Source organism: Artemia franciscana, chromosome 17 (assembly GCF_032884065.1).
Source record: "Artemia franciscana chromosome 17, ASM3288406v1, whole genome shotgun sequence".
NCBI lineage: Eukaryota > Metazoa > Arthropoda > Branchiopoda > Anostraca > Artemiidae > Artemia > Artemia franciscana.
Genome location: NC_088879.1, coordinates 21,506,670 through 21,524,914, shown reverse-complemented (window position 1 = coordinate 21,524,914; position 18,245 = coordinate 21,506,670). Strand labels below are relative to the sequence as shown.

The following is an 18,245-nucleotide window of genomic DNA, read 5'->3' as shown; positions in this document are numbered from 1 at the left end:
ATTAAACCTGTACAAAAGAGTCTTTAAAAGCGGGGGGTTTGCCTCTCCTAATAGTCTTCTTATAGTCCTAATAGTCTAATAGTCCCATGTTAATTTTTGAAATTCTTAAAAGTTACGAATATCAACATTCAAGTACATCAAAATAATCAGCTCGGCACGGCGAGAATGACTGCAAGCATCATAAAAATCCAGCTCCATTCCAGAAAAATTTTTGATAACACCTGGACAGCTTATCATTTGAGAGATAACAGAATATTAGCTTCTTATGAGCAAAAGAAACATTTCGGTCATTCTATCTATTTTTTTTCTATTTTATACAATGATTTAAAAGCGGGGAGGGCGGCAGCCACCCAAGTTCCTCTCCTAATTCCTGTACGAGGAGTACAGGAATTATTAAATTACATCCACCATGGATTGTAGAAAAACGTACAGAAATAATATGAAAAAAACTTCGTTTTCTTAAAGAGTTAAAGAGGCTGCGTCCCAAAGTCGAACCTTAAAACGTACAGGAATTAGAAGAGGCAGTTGGGGGGCTGCCGCCCCCCAAACCCCCAGCTTTTAAAGACTCTTTTGTACAGGTTTTTGGTTTTTTTTGCTAACCCCCCGCTCTTGGCTTGGGAAAGGCCCTCTTTTAATTAACAAAACATTGAAATGAATGAATGATGGAATAACTTCGAAAAATGTTAAACACAAGAGGACAGGAGAACCATTGCGCCGAAACTAGTAATTAGTAACAATGAAGTCCCCCCACAAAAAAAACCTGTACAAAAGAGTCTTTAAAAGCTGGGGGTTTGGGGGGCGGCAGCCCCCCAACTGCCTCTTCTAATTCCTGTACGTTTTAAGGTTCGACTTTGGGACGCAGCCTCTTTAACTCTTTAAGAAAACGAAGTTTTTTTCATATTATTGATTTTAAAAAGCAAGTTTTATATAAGTGAAAGTAAGGAGCAACACTAAAACTGAAAATGAACAGAAATTATACCACATATGAAGGGTTGTCCCCTCCTCAATACCTTACTCTTGCTCGGGATTATACGAAGATGCTCCCGGGGGATTATTTTGGGGGCTATTTTTCACATGCTTTGATTTTCAGGAAATAATTTTCGCAGAAGGGGGCATTTCTGGAATGATCAAGAAACCAATTATAGCTTAAGGTCGCATTCGAATGAAACAATACTTTCCTGGCATAATGGTCTGACAGCAATTTTACGGGGATTGGGGATTTTCAGCAAGGATGGCACTGTCTGAAGGGAATTAGGCGGGGGGAATGTAATTTACTTTTTTTTAATTGTCTTACATTCTCTATGCCAAATTGTACATGTGGAGATGTTCTGGGGTCATTATTAGGGGCCTATTTTCCTCGTGGTTTGATTTCCAGGAAACAATCTCCATGGAAAGTGGCATTTCATGAGTGATCGAAAATCCGATTACATATTAAAGTCACATTCAAATAAAAGAACTCAAAAAAAAAAAATTCAAGCAAGGGTGGAATTGTTTTGAGGAAATTTAACGTTGGGGATGCACTTTACGTTGGATATAATTTCACGTTCGAGTGTTTCATAATGGGTGGGGTATATTTCAAAAAGGGTGAGCCAGATTTGTCGGCATTATTTTTGAAAAACAATCAGAAGTTGATTGTAAAAAGCAAGTTTTTTGTAACTGAAAGTAAGGAGCAACACTAAAACTCAAAACGAACAAAAATCATTCAATATATGAAGGGTTGTCCCCTCCTCAATACGTTGTGAGGGGCTATTTTCCACATGTTTTGATTTCCAGGAAATAATTCCCAAGGAAGGGGACATTTCTGGAGTGATCAAGAAAATGATTAGAGATTAAAGTCGCATTCGAATGAAATAAAGCTAAGGAGAATTTTTCTGTCTGAATCATCTGAAAGGAATTTTACGGGAAGGGGGGATTTCAAGCGAGGGTGGAATTGTCTTGAGGGAATTTGAAGGGGGATACACTTTACCCTGGATAAATATTCCACGACTGAGTGTTTCATAAAGGGGGGGGGGTATATTTCATAAAGGGTGAGACAGATTACAAATATTCAATATATGAAGGGTTGTCAAATATTCAATATATGAAGTGTTGTCCCCTCCTCAATACCTTGCTCCTTACGCTAAAGTTTGACTGTTTGTCCCAATTTTTTTATACTGGCTACTGAAACATGGGGGCTGTTTAATTAGAATAGGAATAAATTTAAAAGTGCTAACAGTTTTAGCGTTAAGAGCAAGGTATTGAGGGTGAAGCAACCTTTCATATACGAAATAAATCTGTCAAATTAATATGCAAATTTTGTTTTTATATGTCATATACGGCGATCCAAATTAGAACCTGCATTAGTTGAAAAAAGTTCAGTAATTATATACGATTTTTTCATTGAAAGTAAGGAGTGACATTAAAACTTAAGAGAAGAAGAAAATATTTCCTACATGAAAGGGGCTGTACCCTCCTTAACGCCTCGCTCTTTATGGTAAACTTTGAAAATGTCAAAACTCTACTTTTTAAAACAATAAAGAAAACCTTAGAGTAAATTCTTCGTTCTTCGTTCAGTAACTCGTCGTTTCAGCTTTAATTTTTCGAATATTTGTTAATCAATGACTTAAATATATTTTGAAGTTATTTATCTTATGTAATTATCCAATGAAAAACAATTTACATACATTAATAAAATTACTTGATATTTAATTACTACTCTGCAGTTTTTATTTTTAAATAAAATACATGGTATATATCTAAAGGAAATTTTAAATTACAGTGAATATAGGCTTGCTTCATTGTACTAGATTTGGTATTGATATTAATCTTACAGTTATTAACCAATTTTTGAAATGCTGATTTATCTGAGGATCGTATCTGTGAGTCGGATGCCCAGCATAAAAAATTTGACCTTCTCCACTCGACTCATATCTCTGGGAATCAGGGTTGCCAAAGGGACACTTTTAGTGCCTTTTTGACACTTTTTCACTCTGGGTGACACCGTGCCACTTTTAGGTGAAAAAAGGCCACTTTTTGGCATTTTTTCAAAATCAACAGCATATGTATTTATTTTCAGCTTTTTCTTAACTGCTTTTAATTTGTGCTTTTCAGGTTCGTTTCCGTCTTAGGGATTTTTTTTATCGTGGTGGAACATGTGACTTGCTCAAGAGAGTTTAGAAAGTTTTTTTGATAAAAAAAACTGAAGCAAGCGTATAACTGCTGGTAAGTAAAAACTTAAGGTGTTTTATGACTTGTAGTCTACAGGAGTATGCAGAGGTGCGGCCTGGATAGAAATTAGTAGCAAACTATCTGATCCTGATCTGATTTGCTGCTGCTTGATCATTTTTTTTTTTTTTTTTTGACGAGGATGAACCTCAGTTGATTTCCTGAATTAAGACATTAGGCTTTTAGTAAATATGCATTTTAGGTTCATATGCATTTGAGAGGGTTGACCCTGTCCCATACGGGTACAGTTTAACCCACTAGAAAATTCTCTGGTAACTGTCAAGAACATGTAATACTGTCAGAGACTGAACATCACATCCAGTGTACCAAGTGCTAACTAACGAAATGTGCTTTTTGCCAAAGGTGACGAAAGGATTCAAGAACGGCAGTTAAAAATATTTCGCTTTACATGCTGTAACCTGGTGGACTGTTTAAAGAAGAAACAGAAGACTATTATTGAAACCAACCAAGCATTCCAAGATTATGCACACAAAACAAGTTATACAGCGTCTAAAATCGCCACAGATATGTAAACAAGCAGGTTGGCCGAAGGCAATGCTAACTTGACTAACTTGGGTTTTTTCCTCATTTCCCAGTTTGATGCATCTCTACATGAGGGTATAGGCCAGACTTTCATTCTATGAGTATTGCAGATTCTATACCTATAAACCTAGTAGTTAACAAAGATGTGGTCACCCTTTTTTATAGCATAATGTTTACACAGTTATTTCAGTTAGGATAGTTTTTCAGATTGAGGTAGTTGTGTAACCACTCAGTGTCTCAGTTGTGATTCTCTGAAACCCCTAAACATAAGAAGTTCAAATGTGAATGGACTCTGTATTGACCTCTTTATACCATTGTCATGAAGATGTGAAAAAGTAAGGTTTCTATTTTACTGAGGAAGGTCTGCTAGTTCGGCTATAAAATCTGACATATCAACAGTATTCTTTTTTTTCGTGGTTATTGCTGACCTAATGAAACATTGGTTTTCTCGTCTTTCTGACAATGGTTATCTTATGACAAGTTCTGACTCTTGTGAACTCCTGGGGAAAGCCAGAGAGAGATAGTCTGCTAGAGACACTTCAATGTTTTATTATCATTTTAAACACAAAATAAAACCAGTGTGAGCCAGGAACAGTTAGCTAAGACTAAACAAGACTTGCTTACTTCAGGCCTCTTCTTGCTTAATACCGTTTTTCGTGCAAGTGCTATGACTAAGGTACTTCTAACTTCTCCATTTCAATTCAATGGACTGTCCTGAGCTCTATCATGAAATCCCATATTTCAAAAAACAAACAAATACATAGATTTCTAACAAGAGCACTCCTAAGCCTTGAGATGGATTTAAATTTTTAAAAATTAAATCCTAGCTCATTTTTATGCTAAGCTCCTACCCCTTTACCGTCCATGGTCTGTAATTAAGAGCTGAAGGTAGGCTAATAAGTAAAACCAAAATGACTAACTCATTCAGGAATTAAATTGAAAAAAAAAACACTAAATTTTCAATTAAGAAAGATTGAATATAAAGTTGCACCTTATTTTCTTTACTTTACTTAAATTAGACTTTATTTTCTACTTTCCTTTGTTTTTTCTTCTTTTTTTAATGCAGAATTTTTGCTCTTTTATTTTTTTTATTCACTATTTTTATATGTCACTCTATATATTTTCCATGAAAAAAATAATAATAAAGCAATATCAAACAATTCGTGGTAACGAACTGTTAGTAAGGAGCGACCCGGCTCAATAGTAACTGAAACTCTGAAAAACGAATTTTTAGATTTTTAGATGCATCAAAAGAATCAGATTTGTATGCTGATTTCAAATATTTACGTTTTATCAAGTTTAATCTTACCCATCAAAAGTTACGAGCTTGATAAAATTGGCCTTACTTGATAAAATTAGGGAAACATAAAATATTAATGAATATCGCACCACCAGATTCAGTGTATCAGAGGGTCTTAGTATAGAAGTTTCAAACTCCTATTTGCAAAAATGTGGAATTTTGTATTTTTTGCCAGAAGAAAGATCACGGGTATGTGTTTATTTGTTGTTGTTTTTTTCAGAGTGATCGTATCGACCCAGTCGTCCTAGAATATCGCGAGAGGGTTCATTGAAACGAATATTAACAGTTCTGGTGCCCTTTTTAAGTGAAAAGAAACATTGAGGGCACTTAGGCCTTCTCTCACGCTCTTTTTTTCCAAAGTCGCCCGATCAAAATGTTGAGATAGCCATTTTGTTCAGCATAGTCGAGAAACCAAACAACTATGTCTTTAAGGATGACTTAATCCCTCACAGTCCCCGAGGAAAGGATTTCAAGTTGTAAACTTCGCCCATTGTTTACATATAATATAGGTTGCTGCGAAGTATACAGAAATTTTATGGGGGAATTTTTTCTAGTTGGGTGGGGTAGGTGGGAGGATCTTTCCATGGAGGAAGAAAATTTTTCATGAAGTAAGCACCGAATTTCCAAGCATTTCTGAGAAACTTTTAACGTTTCTAAAGGGCTAATAATTGAGCACATGAAACTTCAGCTAGATCACAAATTCAATACTGTACAAACTTGCAAATTTATTTAACTTAATATAAAAGAAATAACATCACCAATAGAAACCAAAAATCTAAAACAAGTCTAACCTCAAAACATTACAGCTTACCCCGAAGTCAACCATTGAAGTATATATAGAACAGCAGAGACACCTGACCAAGGGCTTTTACAAATGCAGAGAGCGGGAAGGAGACCTTGGAAGGTCTATAAGGGCTGTGATACTTTGGGGACATTACAAACAAAACAATTTTGAAGGTAAATGAATATTGTGTTTTTCACGGAAAAGGACTGAAGCAACATTCCATTCCGCCAAGAGCACCAGTAAACTATGAAGTCAAATCAAACATTGCAGTAACTTCTTTGGTAAGCTGAGGATTAGGCGAAGGCTATCTTGGCAGCATATAAACGATAGAATAAGTAACAAACTTTGGCTAAGAAACCTGACACAAGAATCTGCTGTTCCAGGTTAAAACACGTCAAAACATTTTTTTTAAGTTCATCAACTTAATTGACACTTCACAGAATCGAAAACAGTGATACAAGTTCTAAGCAACTTAGAATTTGCAGTCTAATTTTCGTGATATCGTTCATTCTTTTAAAATGCAACACAAACCTTTGCCTTCCCTGAGCGTTTTTTTTGTAATGTCTAATTTGTAAACAATTTAAAATGACAAAAAATAACAGAACCAGACAGTCATACTTCGTACTAGACAATCGTTTAATCGAGGCAATCACACCTGAAAATATAATAAAATTATGAGAAACAAAAAAAATCACCTTCTAGTAGGGATATTAAATGACTTATTCTTCTTTAAGTCCGAAATACCACCCAAAGATGTAAACATACTCAGATCTAGTTTAGGAGCTTGTTCCCTCCCAAAACTTCTTTTTCGTGGTAATTGCTATTTCTGAAACTTTATTTTTAGATATAGTAAAAAACGTACATTCTTTCAAGGTACGTCAAGAGACCTATAGGATACATGGTTAGAACATAATACTGATAAATAAAAATATGATTTCTGTACACCCAGAAAAACAAATCTAACTACTCAACTAAGCGAGGTTGTTCTTGCGCAGAAACCTTTTCCATTGAAACTGAATTTTCAAGCTACCTATGTTATAATGTAAGATTCCAAAATTTTGTAAATATTTATAAAATGGATCTTCGGAAAAGATGGGGGGGGGGTGGCAAAAACCAGTTCACACCAATGGATGATGGGCTATTACTGCCTTCCAACCTTTTGGTCTCCATAAACACATAACCAACGTTTTCCTGAAAATCACTGGTTCGAACTTGTTATAAATTTTCTCTGATTTCGTGATATAGCGGACGAAAAATATTTTCGTTTAAAGCTGCTTTAGTTGATAAAGGAAACTTTTTAATTTCTATTACACAGATCGTCGGAAATAATTGGAGAGTGTCGAATATTACGAGTATCAGAAATAAGATTTAAATGTTGAACATCGAATTGGAATTAGCTGCTAACACCACTGACAACGCAGCGATTTAAAACAGGATTACCATATTAATGATGTTTCAAAACGCGCAAATGCCACATGTTCTCACCTTAAATTCTTTGAAAAATAAAAATTCTAAATTATACTTGTTTGGAATTGTCCTGTCATTCGAAAGTCCAATCCCCAAGAAAACCTGTTTAGCAATCTGGCATCTCCGAGGAGCTGTTGGACAGAAAAGAGGCAGTCCAAAACAGGTGCCTAAGAATTATATTAAATAGGAGTAAACTTCCTTGAGGTAAAACATTTTCTGGCGTTTTGTCAACACTACCATGCATAACCAGCGGCCAAATTCACTTTTCTCAAATCAGTTCCCCAATCTCCCTCCCAGCCCCCAAAGACACCACTCCTTTCTTTCTGTTTCATCAGAACACCCAGTTTAGCCCCAGTGAAACTTGTAGCGGAAAGATATAGAAGAATTTTTCTCCCTAGAAAATTGATATGTTAAATAAGTTAATTTCCTCTCTCTTTTTCCTTTCCCCTTCTTACCTCTCGCTAATCAAAATTTATCTGTCAATATTAAATTTTCTTTTTAAGTCTTTCTTTTTTTGTGTAGTCACAAAAACTAATTTTTTTTTAAACTCATTTTTGTCACAAAAACTAAATTGTATTTGTATTTTAATTAACTGGTTTAATTCATTTACAGCTACTGGTAGTTTTAATGTTTTCGACATATTAAATTGTTTCCTGATAAATCTTACTGTATCTTTTTTCTATTCTATATTGAAGGTTTGACTCAATAGGAAGAATTCGGCCCATCTACGCTAGTGATGCCATCTACGCAGGCTATTTTTCAGAAAAAATATTATTTTCTCTTACTACGTTATAAAAAAAAAAAATTACTAACACATTTTTTTTTACTTCGGACCAATGTTAAAGACCTAAGTTGATTCGAAGTCAACCAAAAACTTGAAGACAAAGGATTCTTTTGCTTTAAAATTATTTCTTATTGTTAAAAAGATAATTACGGCTAGGATTTAGGCTAGTTAAAAGTTAAGGAAAGAGATAAACCAACATAGCTATTCTCAACTTTTGCAAAACTTGATTCTTCGATGTTTAGCCGAATATAAATTAAAAAAAGAATTAATACTGTTATTTAGGTTTCAAAGAGGTGGTGGTAGCGAACTGTAAGTAAGAACCGACCTGGCTCCGTAGTGACCGAAACTCTAAAAAACAGAATTTCGATACCAATAGACATATCAAAAGAATTGGATTTTTATGCTGATTTCAAATATATACATTTCATTAAGTTTAGCATTACCTATAAGAGGTTACGTGCCTGAGCGAATTTTCCTGATTTTCGAAAAAAGGGGAAAATATACCCTAAAGTCAAGTGATCTAATGAAAATCACACCATTGGATTCAGCGTATCAGGAAACCCTACTGTATTGATTTCAAGTTCCTATCTACAAAAATGTGGAATTTCGCATTTTTAGACAGAAGAAACATAACAGATGGTTTTTTTTTCCAGGGGTGATCGTATCGACCCAGTGGTTCTACGATATAAGAAGAGGGCTCATTTGAACGAAAATCAAAAGTTTACAGTGCCCTTTTTAAGTTACCGAAGAACTTGAGGGCAACTAAGCCCCCTTCCCGCCCCCCTGTTCCCAAAATCGTCCGATCAAAATTGGGAGAGAACCGTTTTGTTCGTCATAGCTGGAAGACCCAATAACTATGCCTTTGGGTATAACATGACACCCCCCCCCCCCCACCACAGACCCAGGGGAAAGGTCTTTAAGTTATAAAATTTGCCCATTATTTACGCATAATGTTTGTCATTAGGATGCATGCATACATTTTCGGGTGGGGCAGGGAGCAAATTTTCTACTGGGGGCTTTTCCACGGGAGAATTTTTCATGGGGAAGGACGTTTCCAAGGAGTGAACTTGTAAGGGGAAATTATACACTGCGAGAATTTGCCAGAATTCTTATACAATTTTTTTTTTATATGTCTTGCTTTCTCTTTTCCGTCTCAATTTTACGCAATGAATGGTTAAGAGAAATTGTCCAGGGTTAAATTTCACCTATATTGAGTTGTCTAAAAGATATTTCCGTGGGGAGAGGGTTTCTCCGTGGAGGTGGGGCATTTCCAGCTACTATTTAAAAAATGATCAAAAATTAAATTAAAAAAAATGTTTTTTCAACTGAAAGTAAGGAGCAATATTAAAACTTAAAACGAACAGAAATTATTACGTATATGAAGAGGGTTGCCCTCTCCTCAACAACTCGCTCTTTACGCTAAAGTTTGAATTTTGTCCTAATTCTTTAAGAATGACTCCTGAAACACAAGGGTCGTTTAACTAGAACAAGAAGACGCTTTTTAAAATTACTAAAAAACTTTAGCGTAAAGAGTCAGGTGTTGAGCAGGGGCCACCCCCTTTATATACGTAATAATTTCTCTTCGTTTTAAGTTTAAATGTTGCTCCTAGAACTTGTTTTTTATTTAATTCAAAATCAACATTAGGATGCTACTGGGCATCCCGACATGGCGCTGATTTTGTTTTGGTTCGTTTTGTTTTTTTCTCAGAGACGAGCTTGCCTTTTGTTTCTTATTAGTTATTTATTCCCACGGTTGGTGTATGAGCTAAAAGCTATAAAATTTAATTAACTAGTCAAAGCCTAGGTTGTTCTCTCAGAAAGTTACATAAAAAAAAAAAAAAAAAAAAAAAAAAAAAACCTAAGATCAGTTCTAAGGATAATTCAGAATGGACTGTCATGCTCAACATTTACAACAGGTTACTTCTTAAGCTCTAAAGCTTTGGTTCTTAAACCAAATTTTTCGTGCCACTTTATTGTGTCATGAATATTACGCTACCCTAGGACATATCTTGAAAATGAATTAGGAGTAGCTCACAAATCAATTAAATTTTACTCCAACTTTCCATTTCGTACTTACACACAAGATTACATTTTCTCGTTTTTCATAGGTTAAAAGCAAACAGAAAGGTCACGTAACACTCAGGGCCGTGTTGATGGTTTGAACCCCCTCCCCCCAAAAAAAATATCTGACGCGTAAAAACGCAACAAAAACACTTTAAAACAATTATTTGATTTGTTTTATTTTGTATTAACCGCCCAAAAAATTTTTGGACGTGTGTGAACCACTGCTTTTAAGTATTAATCAATTCTTCTTCAGAGTGCTTATACCGTCTACGTCAAGCTAAAAAGGAATTTTCCCAAAATCCTGTGTAAGATCCTCTTATGGTACGAAGAAAACCTTTTGATATTGTGTGTTAATCGCAATAGATGCAACTCCTTTAGCAAAATAACATACCAAATACCAAAACATAATATACATAATACCAAAATAATAATACCAAACATGCATAATACCAAAATAACATAAGACAATCGCAAACAAAAGCTCCTGCAAGTTACATAGCATTGGAATTGAAGTGAGGGCTTTTAGAGTTTATAAGTCACATATATAATTTTGAAAATAAATTTTGAAGTAAAAATCTTACAATAACCTTCACTCTGTTGTGAGTTCTAGGAACATAGCCGTACAGGAAAACAGAGCCAATGACTAGCGACGTGCCAAAGGCAAACTGCAGAGTCAGGTGGAAGTCAAAAATATATACAGACGCTATACACGATAAAATGATTGCCAGCGAAGTTGCAAATCCCTAAAAAAAAATGAAAATAGTCAATGACTTAATCAGTATTCCTTTATATTGGGTTACTAGCAACAACAGCGCTAATTTTGACACCAGGTCACCATTAAAATATCCAAAAGCTAAAATTTTTCAATTTTAGAGCTAAGAGTGGCAACCACCAGAGGGGGGGGGGGTGTCTGGGTATCAAAAACTTTGTTAATTTTTGTGTGATTTATCCAGTAGAAAAAAAAATACGATTGCAGGGAAAGCACCCTGATCAACAAATCTAAGCGTTTGATCGCTAAATTGAATTTGCATTTGTATTGCATGGTAAATGGCAGGTTTAAAAGCTGAAACTCAAATAATCTAATAGATAAGTTAGACACAACACTATTTGATGACAAATTTGATGCAAGATTAGTCAAATTTGTTACCTTATTTGTGTGTCGCACAGGATATACAAAAGCTTTCAGGGGAGTCACATGAGGGGAAGAGGGATTGTAGCTTCAAAATTTTACTGGCAGCCTAATGTACGTTAAACGCTTTTAGAACCCTATAGGGGGGAAAAAGAAGGTCTTGCCTGGAAAGGTTTTTGGAAGCTGCTCATCTTGTGCTCTAAAATACTTCCACGTCCTTCCCCAAATGCCTTAATTTTTTTTATAACATTCCAAAAAAAAGGCAAGTTCTTCTTACTCGTAAATGTTAATGATGTAAAAGCATATGGGAGTACCATTTGAAATTTTGTACCTACGCCTTAAAGGACTCTAAAGGGGAATTTGATCCCACTCTGTGTAGAAGAAATAGACAATTTTTGTTATATGTATTAAAACAATTTATTCTCAAATCCTAAAACACTTATAAGAGCATAGTTTGAGAAAAAATTAAGCAAATTCAAATAACAAATCCAAAACCTATTTCGCTTTCCTTATGCAGTTCAGATCTGCAGCACATGAGGGATATCATTTAACATGTTAATCTATCTTGGCCCTTGGTGGCGGCAATGCAACAACTAAAAAGGCATTTCTTTTTTAAACAATTATTGATTTGACCAACGTCTAATAATATTATTACATTTGATGACAAAAATTTAAAAACAAAAATAAAACGTCAAACAGAAAAGGTTTCTAAAATTTTTAATTAGAAAAACATGGCTACTTTCCAAGTCGATCCTTCGATATGCCAAATTTAGCATCAAACTAAACATTGTTTTTAACGATGCTTAAATGCAGTATTTTAGCCATCAAGCGGTTTTTAAGGGGCGACGATGCCTTTGCCTGGAAATGGGTTAGATTAATTTCCTCAGAAGACGACAAAACATAAAATTTTCAAATTTATGAGGGGGTCACTGTCCCCCTATGACCCCCTTATCAGTTTTCGCCGCGATGTCATGTTCCTTCCAACAGGTTCCAAGGGCAAAAAAGGCGAGGGAGGGGAACTAGGTGTTTTTCGACCACTACCTACCGCTAAAAAAAGAAAAATAGACTTATGGCGCGACAAACACGATATTACGTAGTTTTCATAGTTAGGTGCATAAGATCTTATAAGGAGGTTCTCGGGCATCCATAATTTGAAGTTCTTGGGCATCCAGGATTTTCCCTCTTTTTTGAAATTATGCAAGTTTTTTTTATGCGATATGTTTAAACTTAATAGACTTCCATATTTATATATGGCTTGAAATTAGAAAAAAAAAGAAAAAGATCTAAACACAATGCTTTCAAAGATAGCAGCCCATCCAAAATTAATGAGGAGACTGATCATATGTCCTCCAATTAGCTATTTTAGTTAATCTCAGATCAGGATTTAAGCTGTAAGAGCTGGCTCCATTTTGCTGGAACCAGACACCCCCCCTCCCCTAAAAAGACGTTAATAAGCACCTTCCTATAAGTTTCGCAATATATTCCGATAATTCCACTTGCATTTAAAACACCTTGCACAATACTGAATTGAATCTTTCTGAATCTTACAGAACTGAACGTTCTCGACCGATTCAGCTCCACGCTTTCCAGAGCATCCTAAGGAGCTTTGAATGTTACAGTTGGCTGCACTGTGGTTCCCTCTCTGAAAGAAAACCAGGATTTTGGAAAGGGGGATGGTACAGATGGTTGGAATTTTAAAGCTAGATTATCGATGATTGTTCTTTGTTCCATAAATATAGATAAATGTAAGGACTTCCCTCATTGATCCGTTACTGGTTCCCCTGAATCGATACTGTCTCTAAGTGTCCCATCCGTTTCCGAATTCTGCTCTTAGAAAGTCTTCAAATACAAAACAAGGCACAAAATTATCCTTGTATTCCTTGGACGAGCTTATCTTGCAATAGTCTTTGACACATAAAGTTTTTTTATGTTTCCCCATCGATTAAAATCTATGAAGAAGAATCTAGAATCCATCTAATGACTGAAGAGAAGAGATATTATGAAAAATGCATGAAGGACCTGCATTTCTTTACCATTTATAGGCATTGGATTACCTTCTTGCCACCTTTTACAATTATTTTTCCGCCTTAATAGGCTCTTTAAAGGGACTCAATTAAGTCCCTTTAAATGTTAAAAACTCGTCCATCTTCCATTTCGATGATTTAAGTTTTTCTACAACATTGAACGAATGATTCTGTAGCAGAATATAAACTTAATTCATTTCCGTAAAAAAACACTTTTCAGAACATTTTTTCTTCTTTGGTAATACCTATAATGTGTCAGGGTATTTCCTCTTTAGGGTTTTTTAAATCACATTTTTAAACTTTTTATTACTAATGACCAGGGTTCACTCTTTACTAGGTTGCAGTCATTGCTATAACCATGATGAATATGACTAACCTTTAAAATGTTATCAGCATATTTTACTACAGCAGCAACAATTAGACCTCCAGTAGCTTGAAGTACTACTAAATACCAAACGAATCCATCATACCCATAAAAGAACCCCTTTTCTTTTAACTGGGTATAGTCGTTGATTACACATGTGACGAGTCCAAATGGTAAAGATAGGAAGCTCAGCTGTATATTTCGCATCCAAACTGAAACATTGGATCCCTGAAAAGCATAGAGTAAATTGAGTTTTTCTAATGATGAGGGTAATTTACCTTGAGAAGGTATTAGTAAGAGATTTTTTTTGATAGTCGGAAAATAAGACCCACTCTATTTAAATATGACTTTTTAAGTCTAGGCACACTTTAAACCTTTACAAAATTGTTTAAAACAAACATGTAGAACTTCATTATTATTATTTTCTTACACCATCTCACTTAATGCAATTCAAAAATTCAAGTCACTAATCTAGCAACTATATGCTATGCTATAAAACGTGTAACAATTTACCCAGAGACTTACAATTAGATCAGTCGGTTGGTTTTCACATGCTCACAATAGAGCAAGATTTTTTTTTATGCCTGAAGCCTAAAGACCAGCGACTATATTTCATTATAGATTTTGCATGGAGTCAATAGGTTTCCTTAAAAGCTGACGAATTTTTAGCCTGGTTTAATACATATCCTCTGTCTTGTTCCACAGCAGCTCAGGGATTGAGCAGGAACTTTAATAGATTTTTTTTCTTTTTTTGAGGTGGGGGGAAGGAGCGATCCAGTTTTCCTCAAGTACTCAGAAAACAGCATGCGCAGCGTCTTTTCTTTTTTATGTGTGTCACCCGACAGGCTCTTCAAACATGGCTTGTCAAACATAGTAGATAAGTCTACAAGAAAAACTAAATGTATCGTCATTCCTAAAACTGAAGGCTGTATCTCACACTTGTTTAATAAAGGTTTAAAAAGTAAAAAAAAAAATATCCACGTATGTTTTTGTCCACTGGTCAAATTTACAAAGGCGTATTTATTTCACGGGGAGCAGGGGAATCAACGAGAACATGGCATTGTAAAGGTTAATTTCTTTGGACTTTGATTATGCACATGACTTGAGCGAACTAGATATAAATATTAGCAACATGAATGATTTTTTTTTTATGTTTGGATAACAGCCTACAGAGTGCGAAAAGAGGCAAAAGAGGGCGGCAATTTGTTAAAAAGACTAAGTCGCTAAAAAAAAGGAATACATGAGGCAATGTTTGGCAACGAGGAAATTAGCCAAGTGGATAGATTCAATTACTACAGCATCATTAGTAAGGATAGAGGATGCAAAAAATATGTAAAAATAAGGAAAGCCAAGGTACAGGGTATGTTTTAGGAATTGAATAAAGTTTAGAAAAATAGGGAGACAAGACTGGGAACTAAGATAAATAGAAAATAAATAGGTCTATCCAATAGAAGTAAAGAGCGACATTAGAATTTAAAACGATTACAAATTATTCTATATAAAAGTGGACTGCCTCCACCTTCAACCTTTTACTTTTTATGCTAAAGTTTGGCTGGTACTCTCCCGGAAGCTAATGTTCTTACTTAGCAATAATTATTTTACTAGTTGGTAATTGCACGTGTATTTACTGATTGCCTTTCAAAACAAGTGAATTAAGAATATTATTGTTTCAAACAACTGTAAATAAATATACCCTATAGTTCTCGAATCCTTGTTTTTTGTCACATTGATCTATGTCAAACTAAACTTTTTATCATATCACTGTGAGTTAGAGCATTCACTGATAAAACAGAGAAAAATGAAGCCTCTTTAGCACAAATCAGCAGCCTCACTCATATATAAGAAAATTTGGGTTATCATAAACGTAGGGAAAGTTACTAACCCTTCAACTTTTCTGCTCTTAATGCTAACATTCAACTCTTACATAAACAATGTTCTTCAGGAATAAAGGCCTGTTTAACTTAGCACAATAGAACGGGACTAAATAGACACGGTGGAAGCAGTCCCCCAATAAAATTTCCACTCTTTACGCTTAAGTCAACTTATGACCACAGTGATTTGATCACTTTGCTTTAATAAAAAGTAAAGTCTCAACAATAAGAGGGGAGCAGTTACAGACTCCCAACGTATATTGCACGCTAAGTCCATATATTTCTCCAAATGAAGGAAGGTTATGAATGAACCCTCCCTCCACAATATTTAGTTGAACCTTCTTCCATCAAGTTTCAAAAATGGAAATGAACTTTCCAAGGCTCTATCACAAAAATAATCCACTTACCACCAGAAAGCAAAATAGCTCGAGCGGCTCAACGAAACCCTCTAGCTCAAACTGTAAACTCTTTCGCGATTACATAACGTCATACATCTGCAGAATATAAAATTATCTTTCAGAAAATCTAACATCGAGTGTTTTTTTTTTTTTGTGATATCATCGACGTTGATAATTTTCTAAAATTCTGACAGCGACCAAACGCATAGTTTGGAAGAGATCCCTAGATAATAGTTATCGACACTACTTTTAGAACGAACTGTTCCGATTTCGACCAAATTTGGTGAGAAGTAAGAGCAAGTATCCTAATAGTTCCTTCGGGGTATCCAGACACTATCCAATCTAAGTAGGCAAAAGGGATCTTAAACTCTTATTATAAGGACGTGTACCAGAAAGAATTGTCAGGTCTTTATCAAACTTAGTGGGAGGTAATATCTAGTTCTTTAGTCATAGCTTTTGGTGTTCCATGCTAAATTCAAGAATCGAACTCAGTGAAAAGTATCAGTTAGTGTCCAATTGATGAATTTTTGGGATTTAAGTCGCTCTTATATCTGTGAAAAATGAGAAATGGGTGGACATCCCTGTAATCAGGACATCTACCAGAGCAGTATGTCAGATTTTAACAAAAGCTGGTCCAGGGTGAGAGACAACTTCCTAGTTTTGCGTTTTGGGGTTCGAACCCGATACTTCAGCAGTAATGGTGGTTCCTAAATACCTACCATCAGGAGATCTTTCAAAAGGGACAGTCGGATCGTCAACGAACTTCACTAGTGGAACCTTCTAGAATTTTGTGGAGTTCAACCTCTATTGAGTGGTGTGGGGCCTGAATTCTTGGTATTACGACATCAACCAAATCATTTCGATGAGTTTCAGTCAAATTTATTAGAAAACTGTAGACTGTCAGGGACACTTCAAGGTTCAGGCGCGACCATACCTCTGAAGAAAATGGCTAAAGCGAAAATAAATTCTTGAAGATTTTCGTTTCGGTTTACTTTATTTTACTCATATATACAAAAATTTTGCAGCATCTATCAAGAAAGCCCTGGGAATGGACAGCAGTTTTCCTTGCTCTACATATAGTGGTAATGCTACTTTTAGACTGTCCTTCCTACCATTCCTACGTGATTCTCTTCATTACATATCCCATTATTATTCTTTTGCAAGAATAAATCTCCTCGCAGCAACCTTGAAGGATGCCAAACGAATCAAATTTGTAATTTTAATTAGAATTGCATACCAAACAAAGGGGACAAAATTTGCAATTCAGTAGAAACTCTAGTCGCATTTCTAAATCTGAAATCTAAATATTCTATTAAATAAGTAGCTATCGGGATAGCAACAGTTCCCTTTTCTACCAAATGACCACAGGAGTATCCAACAGTGTTTTAACGTGAATGTTATATTATTTTTCAAATGTTCTTACTTTTTAAAAATTTAATGAAGAATACAATCGTGGTCATTTCGAGCTAGGATACACCAATTTCTATGATACGTAGAAAATAGATAGCAGTAAATTTTTCCCGTGTTATCGCTAAGCATTTTAATGCCCGTGTTCTTTTAACAATATGTATATGCATTTCAGTTAGAAAAAATGTTGGCGTCAGTAGTCCTTCTCTAGTCTAAGACATTCTGCTCATTCTGCCTGCCCTAGAAACAATTCAAGGTGCATAATTTCCCTTGAAGAAAATTGCGCTTAGATCCCGTCACACAACCCTTTTTTTGTACAATAAGAACGTTTTTTGTTTCATCGTCAAATTTCAGTAGTTTTTGGTTTTTGTTCAGCAAATTCATGGGCAACGATGGTTCACCAGTTGTGTTAAAACATTAAAACTGATTCTTTGGAAAGTACATTTTTCTCAAATTTGAAAAAAATTATATATTGCTCCTTTTGCTAGGTATGCACATAAATTTATTAAATGATTAGATACCAGATAATATAGAAAAAAACCTTCGCAATAGACAAGCAGCTGCACAACCACAACGCATACAACAAATGGTGGCAACGCTGGCAATAAACCCGTTTAGATAGACCGACCTAAATATAGTGAATTCGTTACTGCTTACACTGCTTGCAAACACCCGGAACGAAAGCTAAAGAAATCTTTGCCGGTGGCATGGAACAAAAAGGAAAAGGAGGTAATAAAAAAAAATACTGTCTATGGTACATTATGAATTTACACATGTGGGGGTAAATACAAAATATATATTCACGAAATTACAATCATAACTGCACAAGGGAACGTGGAAATTCTTGAATCCAGAGTCAAAGTCCTCTTCGCGTAAAGCAAATAATTGTTGCTGTCTTTCAGACAG

The 18,245-nt window shown here is 35.1% G+C and overlaps 1 protein-coding gene across 4 annotated transcripts in view; it reads right to left on the bottom strand.

The window, feature by feature from the left end:
* Positions 1 to 5,752: 5,752 nt before the first annotated feature.
* Positions 5,753 to 18,245, bottom strand: part of LOC136037995 (UDP-N-acetylglucosamine transporter-like) — a 446,903-nt gene continuing 434,410 nt past the window's right edge. For 3 of the 4 annotated variants that reach the window (XM_065720901.1, XM_065720904.1, XM_065720903.1), the window contains 3 exons: positions 13,676 to 13,891; positions 10,728 to 10,889; positions 5,753 to 6,486 (listed from right to left, as the gene is read on the bottom strand). In XM_065720901.1, the coding sequence (XP_065576973.1) occupies positions 6,481 to 6,486; positions 10,728 to 10,889; positions 13,676 to 13,891 (384 nt within the window). In that variant the 3' untranslated portion in view covers positions 5,753 to 6,480. The remainder of the gene's footprint in view (positions 6,487 to 10,727; positions 10,890 to 13,675; positions 13,892 to 18,245) is intronic. The other variant, XM_065720902.1, reaches the window with a different exon arrangement.